This window comes from Hyaena hyaena, unplaced genomic scaffold (assembly GCF_003009895.1).
Source record: "Hyaena hyaena isolate Hyena2069 unplaced genomic scaffold, ASM300989v1 scaffold_375, whole genome shotgun sequence".
Taxonomy (NCBI): Eukaryota; Metazoa; Chordata; class Mammalia; order Carnivora; family Hyaenidae; genus Hyaena; species Hyaena hyaena.
In genome coordinates, this window is record NW_024081006.1 from 277,116 (window position 1) to 295,705 (window position 18,590).

General features: G+C 46.8%; 1 protein-coding gene across 2 annotated transcripts in view; it reads right to left on the minus strand.

Moving 5' to 3' along the window:
* The window catches only part of RFTN1 (raftlin, lipid raft linker 1), a 204,102-nt gene that overhangs the window by 41,212 nt on the left and 144,300 nt on the right, over positions 1-18,590 (minus strand). For both annotated transcript variants that reach the window (XM_039250580.1, XM_039250581.1), the window contains exons 6-7: positions 12,046-12,249; positions 660-775 (exon numbers count right to left, since the gene is read on the minus strand). In XM_039250580.1, the coding sequence (XP_039106511.1) occupies positions 660-775; positions 12,046-12,249 (320 nt within the window). The remainder of the gene's footprint in view (positions 1-659; positions 776-12,045; positions 12,250-18,590) is intronic.

Genomic DNA, 18,590 nt, shown 5'->3' on the forward strand with positions numbered 1-18,590 from the left:
GGCATCTGTCCTGTTCTTTTAGACACTGAAACTGTGGATCAGAAAGCGCCTTGTGAAAAAGGATTGCTGGGGCCCATCCCCAGAGTTTCTAATTTGATCCATCCAGGGTGGGGTCATGTATAGCAACTTCCCAGGTGACGCCACGGCTGCTGGTCCTAGGAGCACACTTTACTGTGTAACCTTGGGCCAGGGACCTTACCCCAGGTTCCTCATCTGTAAAACAGGGGCAGTCACACACTTGCCTCATAGGCTTCTTGTTAAAGATTGAGTGTGTGCACACAAATGTCTTCCAAGGATACATGGCAGATGCAGGCATAGGGTCTAACTCCAATACCACGTTGCTCTTATTCCGGTGGCCACAGACTGGGCCTTGGCCTCACTGATGTCACTTAGAGTTTCCACTGACATGCAAATGAATGAAAGAACCACCTCTTTCCACCCAATGATCCAGCATGCACCCTGCTTTTCCTACAGAAAGGGAAAGTGGGGCCCATGCCCCAAATGGAGGGCACAGAAGTATTTGAAAGGGGCCTTGTAGGCCTACGCAGGTCAAACTGCCTTTCAGAGGAAAAGCCACAGCAGACATGGTCAGACCCAGCAAGCGGATAAAACAATCACTGCCCAAACAAAGGAAGCGCCCCAGCCAATCTCACACTTACTTCCAGGACTGTCCATTGTTCGACAACAATAGCATCATAGCCCTGCATGGTTTTGCTATCTTCTGTGGAAACAGCTTCAAAGATGAATACTCCATCTGTCAGGCTGTGTAAGGAATCTGTGGAAAAAGAAAAGAGGCGGGGGGAGTTCTGTAAACCGTCTGTGGCAGAAGCCTTACAAGCAGCAAAAATTTTCACTGCATTCATTAATAATCCCAATCAGAACATCTTTTCAGCATGTTAATTAAAGAAGGCACACACAGCCATAGAGTCTAGCCCCATCAGAATGAATGAGACTAATTTACCTCGCAGTTCTGAATAATATCCTTGATTTTATGAGCCCAAATTTCATTGTTAGCAATCACCGTTTGATTTCACGCGTTTACCTTCTTTTTCACGCTCCAACGTCAGGATGCACTGGGGAGAACTTATTCAGGGTAAAACACAGTCATTTAGAGACAGTTTTAGAAGAAAACTATATTTAGGTGAAAGATTTTTTTTAAAGATAGATAGAACACACCAGATCTGAGCTTCTCAGATGCGTTCTAGATGTGCTGATTCTGGGAAGTTCTCATGATGTGGACAGCTGTACAGACAACACTGTAGCTAGCTCTTGTAAAGAATTTGAGGGAAAGGGGAGTTTTCCCAAGTGATTTACCACTGAAAATGTTTACTTGGGCATTGCTCTGATCGGTGTGCCAGGTTCTGAGTTCTATATGATGCAACAAATGTACATTAAACATATAACAGGATTCAGGAAGGATTCATTGTCCTTAGGCAGTGAGAGTATCAAGAAAATTACAAGAGAGTACCCACCACGGCAGAAGACATTAAGGGAGGTGTTTTCTGCTGCTCCTCCTTTTTAAAATGGCTCTTAAATCCCCTTATTCATTTAGATAAGAGATTGTGGGAAAGAGGACTAGATGGAGAAGCAGGTGGTTTGGATCCATGCTCTATTATGAAAAGTGACGTGACCCCTTGCAGGGACTTGGTCTCTCATCTGTGACATGGGACTGTGGATACAGAATCATTCCTGGTACCCTAGATTCTAACCTATAAATCAATCATACTGTTAGGTACTGAACTATGTCTTCCCCCCAACCAAATTCATACATGAAGTATTAACTTCCAAAATGACTGTATTTGGAGGCAGGGACTTTAGGGAATTAACTAAGGTTACATGAGGTCATAGGGTGGGTCCTAATCTGTTAAGACTGATGTCCTTGCCAGAAGAGGAAAACACCAGACGGACTCCCCTCCCCTCTCCCTGCACAGAGGAAAGGCCAGAAGAAGAAGAGAGAAGGTGGCTGTCTGCAGGTTAGGAAGAGAGGCCTCAACCAGAAACTGAATTTGCCAGCACCTTAACCATAGGCATTTAAGCCTCCTGAGCTATGAGAAAATAAATGTCTATTATTTAGGCCATCCAGCCTGTGGTATTTTGTTATGACAACACACATTAAAAATGTTTAGTGATATACTATTTTTATTTTAAAAGGATAATTCACATAATATGATTTTTTTTTTTTTTTAATCAGAACGGGAGATAAATTCAGAAAGTCTTTTGAGTCACACTGGAGTTCAGGAACTGCCAGCATTTCCCAGAAGCCACAAAGAAAAAGTCGGACAGATGTAAATACTTAACAAATATTTAGCTTCTGTCTTCCACTAGACCTCATAAACAAAACTGAAAGGCCATTAAATGAGAAAATTGTTTGCAACAACGAAAATAAATAAATAAATGGCTAAGCTTAACATTCTTTATACGTGTATAAAAAGCTTATGGTGGATGAGGGAATTTTAACTGTACAGTCTTTCAGGAGAGTAATTTCACAAGGTCTAAAGAGCCTGAAACAAAAAGTCCACCCTCTTTGACCCAGAAATCCTACCTCGTTCAGTCTATTCTAAAGAAATAACCACTGAAGACATCAAATATTTATCCATAAGCATTACTTATAAAATTTCTTAAAAACATAAACTATCTAAATGCTCAACAATCCAAATATTCAACCATGGAAAAGTAGTCAAATAAGTTAGGAGACTTCCATACAATTAAATGCTATGTGGCCACAAAAAAATCATGGGAATTTAATGATTCAGAAAAATTCCTTAGAGACAATGTTATAAAGAAGGAGGAAAAAACCCAGGATACAAGACTGCGTTATGAGCTGTATGTGAATTTTTTTATGTTAAAAAGGGTTAGACAAACTTTAAGGAAATACATAAAATCTAGCAGCAGTTATAAGTGGTGGGATTAAGTATAATTTGAATTCTTATCCTTTTCTACAAGGTTAATGCAAGAGTTAACACAAGCATCATACAAGTAGCCAACACAGATGAAAACTAATGTTCTTTTTCTCTCCTCTACATGGCTCTTGAAGGCAGAACTAGAATCGGAAAGTGTTAGGAACTATGGGGAGAAAATTTTAGTACAATATAAATAGAAAGCACGTTCCTTAGAGTGGTTTGAAAAATGGAAGGTAAAACCTCAGAAGAGTGAGCGCTGTGTTCCTGGAAGCATTCAGGCTTATACTGAAAACACTTCCAGCTGCTCATTCATTCATTCCAACGCCTACCTAGCATCTATTTGGTGCCAGGTACTCATATGGTCACCGGAGATCTTGCAGGCAGCAAGACATATTGAGTCCCTGCCTCACAGAGGTTACCCTTCCAATTGGGGGATGGAGACAATAATGTGTTAGAGGTGATAAATGTCAAGTGGGCTAAGGGAAGAGAGTGCAGGTGGAGGCAGTGGCTGGGTCTTTTTCAAAGATGTGCCCAGGGCCGGTCTCATTTTGAGTAGAGAAATGTACTTAATAATGCCAAGAAGAAGGCTTATGGATCCTTAGGGTTTGAGAGTTAGCAGAGGATGCAGCTGGAGTAGAAATGCAGAGTGAAGAAGGGGTAGCCAAGCACCGAGAGAGCAGCGGAATCAGGAGAGAAGAAAGTCAAGACTAAGATGACTGGTGGGGAGACCAGTCAACAAGGTGCTTATCTGTATGACCTGTTTGGCCAAAGGGATATTAGCAGGTCTGATGCAACAGGGGCTTGGCAAGGACTTGTGCGGTTAAGCTTAACCTTATAGCTCTGCTACCCTGTTGAGAGGACACACCCCAGCTGCCCATTGGTTCCAAGAAGATGAAAGACACATGGAACAGAGCTGCCCAGGGCAGCTCAGCTTAGATCCGCTGACCCACACACCTGAGAGTGAGCCCAGCTGAGACAGTTGCTCCAGCCAACCCCCAAATATGTGAGAATAAATCAGTACTGTTTTTAGCCAATGACTCTGGAATGGTTTGTTACACAGCAGTACTGTGGCAATGGCTGACTAATACAAGGCCCAACCTTAACCTAAGAAATAGACTGGTGTACTTTGGTTGGCTTGGGGATATTCTTGATTATTCCAGAATGCTAGAGAGGCCTGACCAGCTCAACAAATCACAGCCATGAGAGTAATTCCTAGAGCACAGCAGCCTTATCCAGATATTATTTCAACATGACAAGATAATACTCCATTTTAAGTTAGATCAATATAAGTTAATCAATACCATGATCCAGTTTCTTATTTGTTTCCTAAACGGAGAGTCTGTTATCAAATAGCCTTAGCAAAAGCACTAAGGTTGCCTCTCTCATCTGCTCTGCTACAAAGTTTTCCCCAAGTGTTTGTTCACTACCCTCCTAAGAGACATTTTACAGAAATAACCAGCAAAGAACAGAGCTTCTCTCTAGCTAAACCACATTATAGGTATTTGAGGCTTCAGGACACAATGAACCAGAGTGAAGCTCACCTTTACAGTTCTGAGGAACAAAGGTCCAGCCGGAGCTCCACCACAGTAAGAATACCCTATAAAATGACTTTGAATAAAGCTTTCCTAAGTCCTGACCTGGGGATGCCTGAGACCAGACAAGATTCAGTGATTCCCTCAGGATTAGGCCGATACAGCACAAATTCCCACAAGGCTTCTACCAGAATCTGTTATCTCTAGTTTCCAAAGTCTTTACATACAAGTCTCCTCAATGGAAAACCTCCAAGCCCTCAAATTGTGCCTACCATTGCTTTAAGTGCTAGAGTACCAAATTTGACGTAAATACTATGATGGTATTTAGCCTGCTGACACTACTGAACAGCGGAGCTGAGGTCTCAAAGAGGGATGAGACACCGTAGTCCATCCAGACTTCCTTTCCCAGCTGCTGCCTGGCTTCCTCTCCTTCCTCCCAGGTCACAGGCCCAGAAGGAGGGCTGTGTGGTCAGTGGGGAGACTTGGGGTGTGAAGTAGGAATAAAGCAGGTCCTTATTTACCAGCTGTCTCCTCCACTGTCTGCCTTCCAGCCCCTCAGCCCTCTGCTCTGCTGTTCTGAATCCACAGTGCTGATTCACCTACTTAACTATGAAGCAAGTTCAGAATGGCTGTCAAAATTTGATCATCTGTAACAGCAAAAAAGTCAATGAACCACAGAGAACAGACAGCTGGGCTTTTAAAGAGCCCCTTGTTTTGACGGCCTCGTCCACTCTGCGTCTTCTCATTACCTTCCTGGCTCAGCCTTGCTGGGATGCGCACCGAGTTGGGTATAAATAGGTCTCTCTTACAGTAAAGGCTCCCAATGTAAAAGGTTAAATCACACCACATCTATGGAAAACAGTCCATTATCACTGCATTTTGTATTAAAGTAAAGATGCTTCCCTACTGTGCACAGAGAGCTATTTGCCCCAGTATTGTATAAATATTTGATGACAGTCTTTTGGCAAAAGACCACCTTAATATTCCAAGCTTATGATTTTACAAGAAGGGTGTGCAAAAAGGAGGTTTGCCCTATTATTTCAGGAGGTAAATTCTGGGAGGCAAGCACTCTTTCCCTGCAGCCCCTGAGACCCAGCAAGCTAAGCCTCAGGCTCACCCTGGGAGCTGCTCCCCGAAGTCCAGCTGGAAGCGCACACCATGACAAGTGGTCAACGTCTGTGGTCTAATTATGTGGGATGAAAAAAAAAGTCACCATTCTCCTTTTAACAAGCTAGATTGGACTAATTTGTCCCCGCTGGGGAAGCTGGCCTAACAGATTTCCTTGAGTCTCTGAGAACCCCTTCTCCCCAGCAGAGGCTGCACAGTGCTCACAGCACCTCCTCTGTGCCAGGAATAGCATGTCCCAATTACATAACCATAACTGCACATGTGACTGCTGTCACAATGACCTATGACCCCACCATAAATGCAATCACTGTTTAACCAATCCTCGGTGATGGTGCCACGTTGCTCCCCAATCATGCCTAACTGACTGATATTATCAAAAGACTGAGCAGGCCTACTGCCTTCTTCTTCCCGAGCACTCACAGCTACTGTTGGCCTGCCCTCACTCCTGGCTTCTCACTTTGAAGTGATGAGTGATCTAGAGGAGGTACAACCCATCTTCAGTTATAGCAAGGTGAGCCTGCAAGTTCAAAGCCATGTAACCAACCCGACGGGGAAGAAACACTCTGATTCGGTGTTTGCTGGATGTGAGGCACGTGCCCAGGTGCAGTTCATAGTTTCTCACTGAATCCCTCCCCCACACATGTAAGGCTAATCATTCCCTCTTAGTGGGTGAGCAAATGGAGGCCTCAGACGTTAAATCACATGTCTGTGTTCAAATGGAATGCAAAGGCCAAAAGAGATCGAAAGTATGATTTGATGCCAAAGCCTACGCCCTTCCAATAACTAACAGGTATTTACTGAGCCAGCACTCAGTGTGCGGGCGCTGGGACTCCAGCTGGCGGTGGCGATGAACAGCCCAGGTTCCTAGCCTGACTGCTACACCATCCTCCATGTCCGGTGTTTTGGGTGGCGTCCTATTGAGGTCACAGTGAGACCGGCTTTAGGGCTTCAGTTTGGGGCCAAATCTGTGCAGATGCCATGCTTTCCTACATGGGACAAAAAACACACTTGGAGGTGAAGCAGTTGTGTATTTCAACATAAAGGAGGGTATACAGCAATGAGAAGAACTGATCCGCATTACACTTAAAATGTGGGTGGATCTCACAAATACGATGAGTCAAAGAAGCCTAACACAAGAAAGGCATTCATTCATATATAATTCATAGATTACAACTAATCTATGGTGTTTCAAGTTGGGTCTATGGTCACCCCTGGGAAATAGGGATGATGAGGAGCATGAGGGGGGCTTCGAGGGGGCTGGTATATTCTATTTCTTGATCTGGTGCTGGTTACAGAGATGTGCTCACCTTGTGAAAATCTTCTGGGCTATATCCTTATAATGTGCATAGTTTTCTTGATGCATGCTATATTGCAATAAAAAGGTCATTTGAAGATATGCTACAAAAATAAGGGAAAATGCATGTATGGCATAAGTGAACCCTCCCCCCACATGAATAAGTGGCTCCTCTGAAACAGAGGCCATGTCTGTAATCAGGAGGCCAAACATTCCCAGGGAGCGGCTGCTGGAAGCACCTGGGATTGCCTCACCTCTTCTCTCTTCCCTTCCATTCCGCCTACATCTAGCTTTCAGTTCCTCAGGTTCCTGTGATACACACCCAAATACCAGCTTTTCCCCTCATCACCATTGGCATTACCGAGCATCATCCAGAAACTTTTATTAGGCACCTTCTGTATACAGCACACGGTATACAAACACTGGGGTGCTAAGAAGTACAATACGCGGAACCCGCCAGAGGGTTTGTAATCTCTACGTGAATGTATTTCTACGTGCATTTTATTTGAAATAGGTACACTTTTAACCTGCACATTTTGCAAATATAAAGTCATACAGGTTATGCTGGGCATCAAAAATGATGATATAAGTACCAAATGTTATTTGGATTTACATGTGGCTGGAGTATCAGGGACAGTCTCAAGGAAGACAATCTATCAAAAGGATAGGAGTGGAGAGACATGTAGGTATAATGTGTCTCCTGATGAGATGCAATATGTAAAACCCAACACCATCTGGAATGTACTGTAGTCATAGTGCTTAATTTATCAAGGCCTTAGAACTAAATTCCAGTGTACAGGATACTGAGGCTGGAGAAATTAGGTAAATGACATCACAAGGCACCGACCAGACAAATAATGCAGGCCATTGGGGAGGGTTAAGGGGCTGGCTTTATTTCGAACAGTGAGGGTCATAAAAAAAGACTCTTTTAGGTCAAACTTGAGAAGTGAGGACATGGGCACCATATGCAGTGCATAATGTTGGACCAGATTCTGGTTCAGATCATCAGACCACTTGCTGCCAAGGACATTTTTGAAAGAAATGAAAACATTTGTTTTGTTTTGTTTTTAAATTTCTTTTGAGAGAGAGAGAGAGAGAGAGAGAAAGAGAGAGAGAGAGTGCACACGCAAGTGCGCAGGGGAGGGGCAGAGAGAGAGGGAGAAAGAGAATTCCAAGGAGACTCCATGCTGTCAGTGCAGAACCCTACGTGGGGCTCGAACTCACAAACCGTGAGATCATGACCTGAACTGAAACCAAGAGTCAGGCACCAAACTGACTGAGCCACCCAGGTGCTCCCAACTGAAAACATTTGAATGTGGGATGGATAAAGCCGATACTGCCAGAGGTGTAAGGAGTGTGGGGCTAGGAGAGGGTGAGGGGAGGGCCAGGGGAGCAGGAGAAGGAGAGCCAGGACAGGGCCAAGGGAGTACAGAGTGAGGGTAAAGGGAGGTGGGGACAAGGCTAGGGAAAGGGCAGAACAAACGACAAGGCCAGCTAGGGGACAAAGGGAAGACCAAGGCAGGCAAGGAGAGTTGATGATGGAAGCAGTACCATCGATGGCCAGTGGTGGCAGCAGCAGGGCCCCTGCAGGCCTGGGGGCCCTTGGGGAGAAATCAGGCTCCTGTGTGGGTGTTTAGATGGTGGGCTCCCAGCTCCACCTTGCCCTTACCCTTGACTCCTGTACCCACCCGACTTCTCACCAACAGCAGAAAGATTCCCCTCCTGGCGTCTCCCACCTTCTGGAAGCACGGATCTTGGCCTTTGTCTCACTGGGTGGTGTTTCTGTGCGTCTGTCTACTCTGGTGTCTGACCAACCCCTGGACCCATCCACACAGGTGGCTGGCAACCCAGGTCCTGCTACTTTCCTAAAGGTGACTCTGAAGCTCCCCTCCCTTCCCAAGGGCCACCCAAGGCCTCACTGGGAGCCTAAACCTCTTGCCAACATGGCCACCTCTTATCCCCTCATATCCATTTTCCCTAGCCTTACCCTCCTTTCTTCTTACTCCTTTCTTACCACTTACTAGCTGGCAATCTCAGCAATGACTTAACCACTCTGTGCCTCAGTTTCCACAGCCGTCTCACAGGGATAACAATGGTACCTACTCCACCGAGTTGTGGGGATTAGATGAGTTGCTATGTTTGAACCGCTCAGACCAGCACTGACACAGAGTAACTGCTATGCGACCATTAGCACCATTACGCTTCTCTTTTATTTGTGCCTCTGCTTGCCAGGGCCCAAGGGCAAGCTGCCCCAGCTGAAGACACTGGGTCCTTCTAAGGCGTAATAAAAGTCTCCAGAGGAAGATCCCTGGAGACTCAGCAGAAGCCCAAACTTGGGGACCATTCAAGTCTTCCCATGTCCTAGGGGGTAAAGCCTTGAAAACAGAAGCTGGAGTCTTAAATGAACCATTCAGGCTGTTCATGGGACAAAGTTCTCACGAGTTTTATGACTGTGGAAAATATTTCAGAGTACAAATATCCACTTAAGAACCAAGACTGGTGTTTTTCCAGGTGGCAAACAGCTTAAAGATGTGCTTCCTGCTCTGCCAGGTTTACTTGTAAAGGCACTAATTATCTTATTAGAAACAGGTTCCTTTTTATAATTATGATTAGCTTGCCTTTTTTTTTTTTTTAATTCTGGGAAAAGAGCATATGCATATTTCATCCCTGCCCAACGGAAACCCTGGGCTTTTCCAGAGCAGAAACACCCTGGCCACTGAGCATTACTCCCAAGTCAAGTTCCCCTCCCATCGGAGGGCGAAATTCTGTTTGAAGTTTGAGTGGGTTTAAATAAATTCTGTTCTGACAATTTTGCAGCCATCCCCAAGATGTGCAGCTGTGGCCAAGCCATAGACCTGTCCCAGCTTTGGGGGTTGGCTTCCATGGCTGCACTTGCCAGGGGAAATTTCATGTTCTTTCTTCAAGGCAGGAAGGCTGGATTTACTGCAAAAGCCAAGAGAGGATAGAACAGCATTTCCAACACTCAGGTCAAATCTGAAGAAAACGCTGTATGAATTCTCTGTGCTTTTGGACTCAATGTCAGGGAATGGGGTAGGAAGAAGGGGTAGGGAATCGTCTTGATTGCCAAAGCCATAATGCCCAAAAGTTCATATGGCATTGTGAACTTTCAAGGTGTCCTCTCTTGGGGCTCAGCTTGCCCCAGACACGATGGGCAGTAGGGCCAGAGAAAACTTCCCTTTTGATACCCCAATTCTCCAAAGTGGGGCTGCCTATGTAGCTGTTACCTTCAATGCCTCCCTGAACATCTTTGAGATGTTAGTATAACCAGGGCGCCTGGGTGGCCCAGCTGGGTAAGCATCTGACTGTTGATTTCGGCTCAGGTCAGGATATCACAGTTCATGAGTTTGAGCCCCACATTGGACTGTCTGCTGGCAGCACAAAGCCTACTTAGGATCCTCTGTCCCCCTCTCTCTCTGCCCCTCCCCTACTCGCTTTCTCTCTCAAAAACAAATAAACATAAAAAAAAAAATATTAGTCTAACGAACTCTAGGTTTCCCAGGGACAAGGATGTATGGCCACAGAGACCCTAACAAAAGATAAAAAGAGTGGTTGCCACATCCCAAGATGGGTGATGGGGTGTCCTTACAGGAAGTAGGAAGTGAAGGACTTCTCTCTGGACTCCTCTAATACCAGCGAATCAATAAGGGCTGTAAACATCTGCCCTAAGTAAAAGCAACTCATGTTTTATGACGAATCTCAAAACAGACTGTGGCGTTCTCTGGCTTCCGGGACACAGGGAAGACCTCCTCAGGGAGAGGGAGGTTACCAGCCTTGCAGCCAGAGAACCAAATGGAGTCCTCATGGTTGTATTAATGAAATGTATGCTCTAGAACTGCATAATACACTACTAGGCACTAAGCATATTTAGTGACTTAAATTTAATAAAAATTAAATAAATTTTTAAATTCAGGTCCTCGGTCATACTAGCCACATTTCAAGTGGTCAAGAGCCATGTGTGACTGGAGACTACCATACTGGACAGTGCGGATATAGAACATTCCCATGATCACAGAAAGTTCTGTTGGAAGGTGCTGCTTGACATGTATTCTTAATGAGCCAATCACCTTTCTTATGTCATTCATCCATTCCACAAATGGCTGTGCCCCTTATACTGTACAATGCCTGCTGCTACTGTATTAACACATTCGCATTAGATACTGATACTCAGACAGGAACAAGGGACTCACATCCAGAGTAAGAGCTGGCTGTGGGTGCTGTACAATGTGCTACGGCTTCAGACGATGTAAAGTATGTACATTCAGAATTAAGCCTGATGTCCCTTCTGAAGATGTTTGCTGGCATTTCAAGGACTGAATCCAAACTCTGTTCCTGACTCTGCTAATTCTTGGAGAGAGAAACTGCTCAACAGCCAAGACACGGTGCTGTCAATGCCCCCTGCCAGGTTTTGCTGGGATCAACAAATTTGGTGTGACGTTTCACTTAGGAACCCTGCTGACTGGCAGCCTTCCGGAGCCTTACGTGGCGGTACGGCAGCCCCACTCCCCAAGCTGCCTCCCAGCTTCGAGGCACCCTAGTGGCTCAACTTGCCTTCGTGTTAACCCCAAACCCGTTCTCTGCTTGACACATTTCCCCACAGTGGGCAGCCTTTCTGCCTTAGCATAGCAGCCGTCAATAGTGCTACCACATGTTATCTCCCTCAGAGACAACACCTTTTTGAGGCGGGGGTACATGGTGCCATGAGATACAGAGACAATGTGTGTCTCTACACAGCTTTACAGAAAGTAGGCAGTTCAATTCATTTCTCTGCAGTTGATTCCAAGGTGCTGCTACTGCTACTTCAAACTGTAATAGTGTCTGCAAACAATTTGCACTTTTGGAGCGGCACGATCCCAGGGGGTAATTAACAAACGGGGAATAATCTTTTTAAAAGTCTTTAAAAGCAACAAAGATTGAGGCCACCATCAAAAACAGAATCATTCTCCCTTCTGTGTCATTCTAGAGGATACCTGGCTGACTGACTCCTAGAGAGGTTTAGGGAGTGCAGGTGCTGGATTCTGTGGAAAATTCCTCAAAAGGCGTTAATTAGAAATCAAACACAGCATGTTCATGAGCTGCGGGGCTTTCTGAATGGGGCAGGCTCTAAAGATGGGCTAAGGAGAAAAGAGAAGAAGAGTTCATGAGGGCTGCCCAAGGTTTGTAGCTTCCATACCATTGACCATGCCAAGGTAGAAGACTGCATTCACCAGCATGCCTCCTTTCCGGAAGTGGTCACTCATGTGCTCCAACCAGTTGGCATCCAAACTGCTCACTGTCTGGCCGTTCCTGGAGACCCGGAGAGGGATAGTGACCGGATAGTACTGTCGGCACTTTTGTTGGCTCTTCGGTTTGTTGAAAAGGGCGAGGATCTCCATTTCTGTTGGGATTTGTAAAGAAGGTGAGAAAGAAGAAGTCAAACAGTGATAAAAAAAAAACTGCCTCACTGAGTATAGTGAGCCTGAAGAAATGATATCAAAGGTAAACTCTGCTAGGTTGCACTGTTGTCAAATAATAAAACCTGATTTCAGGTAGGTTAGGGAGCCTTGAAAGTTAGGGAGCCTTGAAAGTGACATGGACATCAAAGGTCTTTTGGGCTTCCAATGGGCGGGGGGGTGGGGGGGGTGGGTGTGGGTTCTGAATTTGTCGTATAATTAATAGCTGTTACCTTGGATCATTCTGTACAGTCAGGACAAGGTAGACATTTCTAGAAATTCATACAAAGGTGTTTTGGAAGAAAAAGTGGACATATTTGGATAAGAACTGGTCTTAAAAAACAAAGGTGAATATACAGAGGCACATAAAAATAAAAATACTACTCCAATTCCAGGAACCTCGCATACCCTTGAACTCACTATTTATAAACTGTAGTGGTGTTTCCTGGGGCCGAACCCATAATACTTAATCAAGTACATCGAAAATACACCATTGATATATAAAAATAAATATGTTCCCGTAAATGAGGGTTCCTGCCTGGAGTGGTAGGTAGGTGGCAATGCGTGTGGGGCTCTGAGCTTTCCTTTTCCTTCATTTATAGCTCAGTCTTCAAAAATCAATACTCACTAGCACCCAGCAGCTGACCCACTCCAGCTGTACGTGCTGCTGGGCCATGCAGTATCGGCCGCAAGGAGCAAATACCTGGAATTTCAATTTCAATCTAAGTCTTGAAGGTCTTTTTGTGTTACTCATTTAGTCAAGCAATCAGAGTTTACCCACAGCTTAAAAAGCTTTGCTTACACAGGCTACTCAGGAATAGGCTTTGGTTTCCAAAAATATCCATTGGAATAATAAGAAAATCCCCACCCTTCTTTCAGAGAAATATTTTAAAGGTCGTAAACAATGGCTGACATTAGCAAAAAGGACAAAGTAGGAGAGACCTGGCCTAGACCCATGTTCTGGGACGCTGTATCCTCTACTTCAGTATTTCACAATTTTGCCGTATCCAAAGATGAGCTGAATTATTCTTCTCTGAAACAGAATCACTTTCCTTTATTTAAATAAATGAATTTAAAAAGGAAACTCTGTCTCATGACCATAAGGGAAAAACTACCACTTGCTATAAACAGAAGGGAATGATGAGGCACATTAACACCAAATATGTCCATCCACACGACATCTAAAATTATCCCACATAGGTACTCTATTCCAGGCAAAGGAAGTCTTTTACAGCTCCATCTGAGCAAACAGCAGCAGAGGTCTCTGGGGAGCAATGGCAGGCTCTGACACTTTGTCAGTAGCAAGAGTGAAGCTACCAGCGGGGGGGGGGGGGGGGGGGGGCTTTCTCTCGATCAGATAGAACCAATTAGAAAGGTGCCCATCTTCAAAGATTGCCACCTGGATTTTAAACAACCGAATCTGGCCTATTTATTATTCCCACCCCAAATTACCTTTCTCAGTTCACTTGCCAGACTCAGGAAGCCACCTCCAGCCAGTACATGCTTTCCCACAAGAAATTAGGGCTTGGTGTATGGAGGTGGTAATCACTAGACTATTTCATGACTTTGAAATACACACTTGAGGAATGGAGTCATGCAAAGAAAGGGTTGTAATGGAGGGAAATCGAGCGTTGGACTGGAGCTGGGGGGAGGATGTGAACCACATGATCAGGCATCGTCCAGTCTGAGGTGCTGGGTGTCCAAATAAAAGCCACACCTACTAAGGACAAGAGAATAAGCACTGCTTTAGAGAGCCCCTGACTTCATCTGGATTTCTTTCAAAGCAGACCGTGTAAGTTTTTGAGTACCAATAATTTATTTAGGAAGTGATCCCAGGAAAAAATGAGGGAGGAGGGAGGGATAAGAGATAGGGAAGAGAGGAAACCCAGTGAAGGGTACATCAATGAGCAGGTTAGTGCTACAGCAACTGGGGCTCAGTTAACTGCACAGAACACACCTCTGATTGCCTTGCCACAGGGCAAGGAAGCCTGAGTATTCATCCTCAGGGAGTGAGGGAGGTATGAATTCCCTGGGGCACATGGCCTGTTGGCACCTGTTCTCATTCCAGAGAATGCCTCCAGGCAGAGGCTGAGAAAGCTGTCCTCAGGTGACCCAAGGTGGGCCAGGGCACCAGTCACCATACTCTGCTTATAGACAAGCACAGGTGCATATAGATCAAAAAGAAAAAGAAATCACAACCTCTACATGGAAGAGGTGAGTGGAGAATTTGACAGTGACCGAAGTCCAAAAATACAGGACAACACTCGATCTTACAGAGGGATTCCCCACTCACATGGGAAGACAAAAGCACAACTTTCCCAATGCGTAAAGAAACAGAAAAAGGGGAAGGCCAAAAGGGGAAGGGAGGGTGCCGGGCGTGGGGCAAAGGGAAGACAGAGACTGCCGGACGGGTGGACGAGGTGGACAGTGCGGTGCTGACAGCGCACTCGCTTTCACATCAGGGTCCTCCCCAGGGAGGAGGGCCAGAGCCAGAGCCAGAAATAAATTCTTCAGGAAGGAAATGCTGCTGGAATCTGAAGCCTCCAAAAGATTAGTAGCAATGAAATATCGGGAGAAACCCGATTTCAGATGTGTAACCCTTTAGTTAACTCCCCTGTCCCCGCATATCCTTGGCCACGGTCCTCTTTCTCACTACTCGTGTGGAAACCAGCCAAGAGAAACTGTCCCCAGATGATGCCCTTTGATGTTTTAATCTTCTGATTCTCCAACACACATCATCACATGAGCAGGCACCAAGGGTTCCAAAAAGAAGTCCTAAGTTTGTTTAAATTTTCTCAGCTGCTCTGTGACTCTGCCATGACCCCAGCTGGAAGATTTTTCCAGACATGGGACAGAGAGTCCCAAAGGAGGGGGGAAGGCATTGTTTCTGAGAATGTTCTGAGAACAGCCGAAGAACTGGATGGCACGGCACCCAAGGAGAATGAAGACTGTCTTGCCTTGTGTTTTTATTTATCTTCTGGTCTTTCTCTTTCTCTCTGATGCGGGGGGCTTTGCCTTGTGCCATGTGGATACCCTCTGTCCAGAAAAGTCCCTGTAATATGATAGGGGATGCACATACGTTTGCTGGATTGACCTAAGCCAGATAAGTGCAGGGAGCTAGGGGAGAAGGAGGGGGTGCCAGGCTTACTGGGTGCTGCTGGCCTGGTAGCCAGGTCCACGGAGGCCTTGCTAAGCTCCTCAGGAGCAGGGAAGGAGACAGATGCCCAGTTCTGAGGCCCGGGCCAGGCAGCTGGGATTTAGGCACAGTATGGAAGTCTGCGGTCTGTCTGCCAGTATGGTCCAGGAGAGCCTGTGACTGGCAGGTAGGAGGCAGGCTGGTTGGGTCCTGATGTTCCAAGAGACCTCCAGACTGGAGGGAAGGAAGTGTGCAGAGTCTGGCATAAAGCGTGGGGCTCCAGGGCTAGACTGGGAGGAGCAGGTGGCTGGTGAGTTGACTGGGTGGGAAGAAACATGTGGGAGCCAGACTTGACCTGGTAGCTGAGTGGGGACTAAGGTCTGTTGAGGTGACAGGCCGCGGGGCTAAGATGAAAGGTCTGCACTGGGAAGCAGGGCTGTGGGCTCCGTGACAGGACGAGAGGCCAGAGGCCTCAAGCCTGTTTGGATTCCTGAATCTGAGAGAAACTGCTTCAGGCTTCTGTCAGGCTTGGGTACTACCAGCAAGGCACTCTGGGCCTGGGTGGGGCTTGTCTGTGGAGGCAAAGTAGGGGAACCAAGCATATAGACTGTTCCACGGGAATCCCCTGGTGAGGACGGCAGCAGCTATAGGCACTGACACCTCTACCATCTGATGTGACTCTCCCAACCCCCACAGGAGGGGCTGCATCAGTTCTAAGCCCAGAAGCCTTAAGTGGATCCCCCAGACATCACAAGCTGGAAAGTGGCAATGCCAAGAGTCTTTCAAGCCTCTAACCCTGGGCTGTTTCCAAATCTAACGAGAGGCTAATTTCATCAGTACACAGAAAGCAGGAGCTGTGGACCACGGGTGGAGCTCAACAGCTGTTTGTTAATGGACCGAAAGGCCAAAAGATGGCGGCAGGTGGCAGATTTGGGAGGAGGCAGAGCCACAGGGTAGCGCCAGCCTGGGGCGCGGGAAGGGGAGGGGGCACACATCAGAAAGGCCAGACTCAGGAGGACACCTCTTCTCTCTCTCCACACAGTGAGCTGGCTGCCAAGGAGACCTACTGAATAAAATCCCCTCTGCCGGGAATACAATTGAGGTCACTCACTGGCTTGGGTTTCTGGCTGCCATTTCTGAGCATTTTAAGTGACTAGGCACAGGCTAGGAAGATGTTTCATTATTGTTTCAGTGACAGAACAATCTGAATTTGCGTGAACCTCTCTGGCAACACAGATGCCCACGGAAGGACAGAAAGGAATGTTGAAAACCAGGGGGGAAGGAAGGGACAGGTGGACATCTAGGGGCACCTTCCTAACCTTTCCGTGCACTGGCCTTCCCCACCTGGGCTGTCCATGCTTCCCATCTGCCGAAATGCATCCCTAGGGGCCATTCATGCTCCTCTGAGCAGAGCTGGTGGGGGTGCTGTGTGTTTACCATAAGGCAAGGGCAGGTGTGGGAGGGGCAGCATCCAGGAGTGAGGCATGGGGCTGTCCCTACACCAGCTCAGGCCGTCTCTGCACAGCAATGACACCAAACCATGCGGAAAGTCTCCTGGACCAGGAAATACAAGTCAACGATCAAGAAGAGACCCACAAGATGGGTCCCCAGAGGGACCTGTATGGGCAAAGCGGGGCATAACCTCTGGACCAGAGCAGCCATTCAAGAGCCCACGGGGATGGGGAGGGGCAGCCTGCCCCCATGTCTGGATGGTGAATTCACCAGCAAGCCTCATGTGACCAGTGGCAGCCTAGACCCGGCTCCCCTAGGCCTCCTATAAAGGAAGTAAATTAAATGAGGAGAAGGAGGGGGAAAGAGGGTGACTCCCTCTGGATTTTTTTTAATTGTCTTGCTGTGATTGCCTATTTAAGCCCACCTGGCAGAAAGAGACGTGAAAACACTTCACCCTCCTTAGGGGGCCCTGAGAGAAAAGCATGCCGAAAGCTGAGCAAGCAAGCAGCAGGGAGGGGAAGCTGGGGGGACTTGGGGGACCAGGTGATGGTGCAAGGAATCGGTAAGACTTCTCAGGAAAAAGATTTAGGAGAAAGGCTCAGGTCAGGTGAAGGCCATGACCGATGCCAGCAGCGTCCCTACATGTCCGGTCTTTGGGGAGGCTGAATGCTCAAGCTAGGGGATAAAATGTCACTACATGAGGGCACAGAAGGTGACTTTCCCTATCTGTGAAATGGGCTAATAATAGCATCTGCCATCATAAAGCTGCTGTGAGGCACCACCAAGATGGATACTGGAAGAACTTAGAACAGTTCACCCAGAGAGTTACCACCATCATGACTGTCCACCTCCAGCAAGGCCACGTATGAGGCGTATAACCCCTGTGTGTTCCTTAACTAATGAAAAAGAAAACCCAAAGGCTCATTTGTTCCACACACGAAGAATACAGGATAATAATAAGCTGCCTAAATTTCAGAGAGACCCATTGCATCCTGAGCAGAGATAAGAGCCAGCTTTGTGTGTAGACAACAGCCAGCCAGCTGCCCACTGAGATTAAAGTGGGGTACTGTAACACCCCCCATCCCCAGGGCTGAAATTCCCATCCACTGCTGGGCTGACCACTTCCAGACACACCATTAACCCATTATTCTTTAGCAGGCTCTGGTTTGCTAGTAAAGAACAGGGACTTGAAGAAATGAGGCACAGGTCAAGATACCTTGGGTGTTGAGGGGTCTCTGTGGGTTCAGTGGGGGGTCTTTGGGTGAGGGAAACAAACGGCCAAGGGGCAGCCAGAGGCATGCAGGGGAAACAGTCCTAGGACAAGTCTCCCCAGTTCATTCTCCTGGGGTCAACCACAGAGGGCAGGAAGTCTGGAAGGAGTGTTGTAGAAAGGTAGATTCTAGAGCAGGAAATCTCAGGAAAGTCCTGAAGGGAATGCCTCCTTTCTCAAAGCCAGGGCTCCATGCAGAGGTGGAGGCCCGTGGTCAGGGCTAATACAGCTCACACTTAGAGCGAGTCAGTGTTGAGTGCTTTAGATGCACATCTCGGGGCGCCTGGGTGGCTCAGTCGGTTGAGTGTCTGACTCTTGATCTCAGCTCAGGTCATGATCTCACGGTCTGTGAGATAGGGCCTCACATCAGGCTCTGTGCTGACAGTGTGGAGTCTGCTCAGGATTTTCTCTCTCCCTCTCCTCTGCTT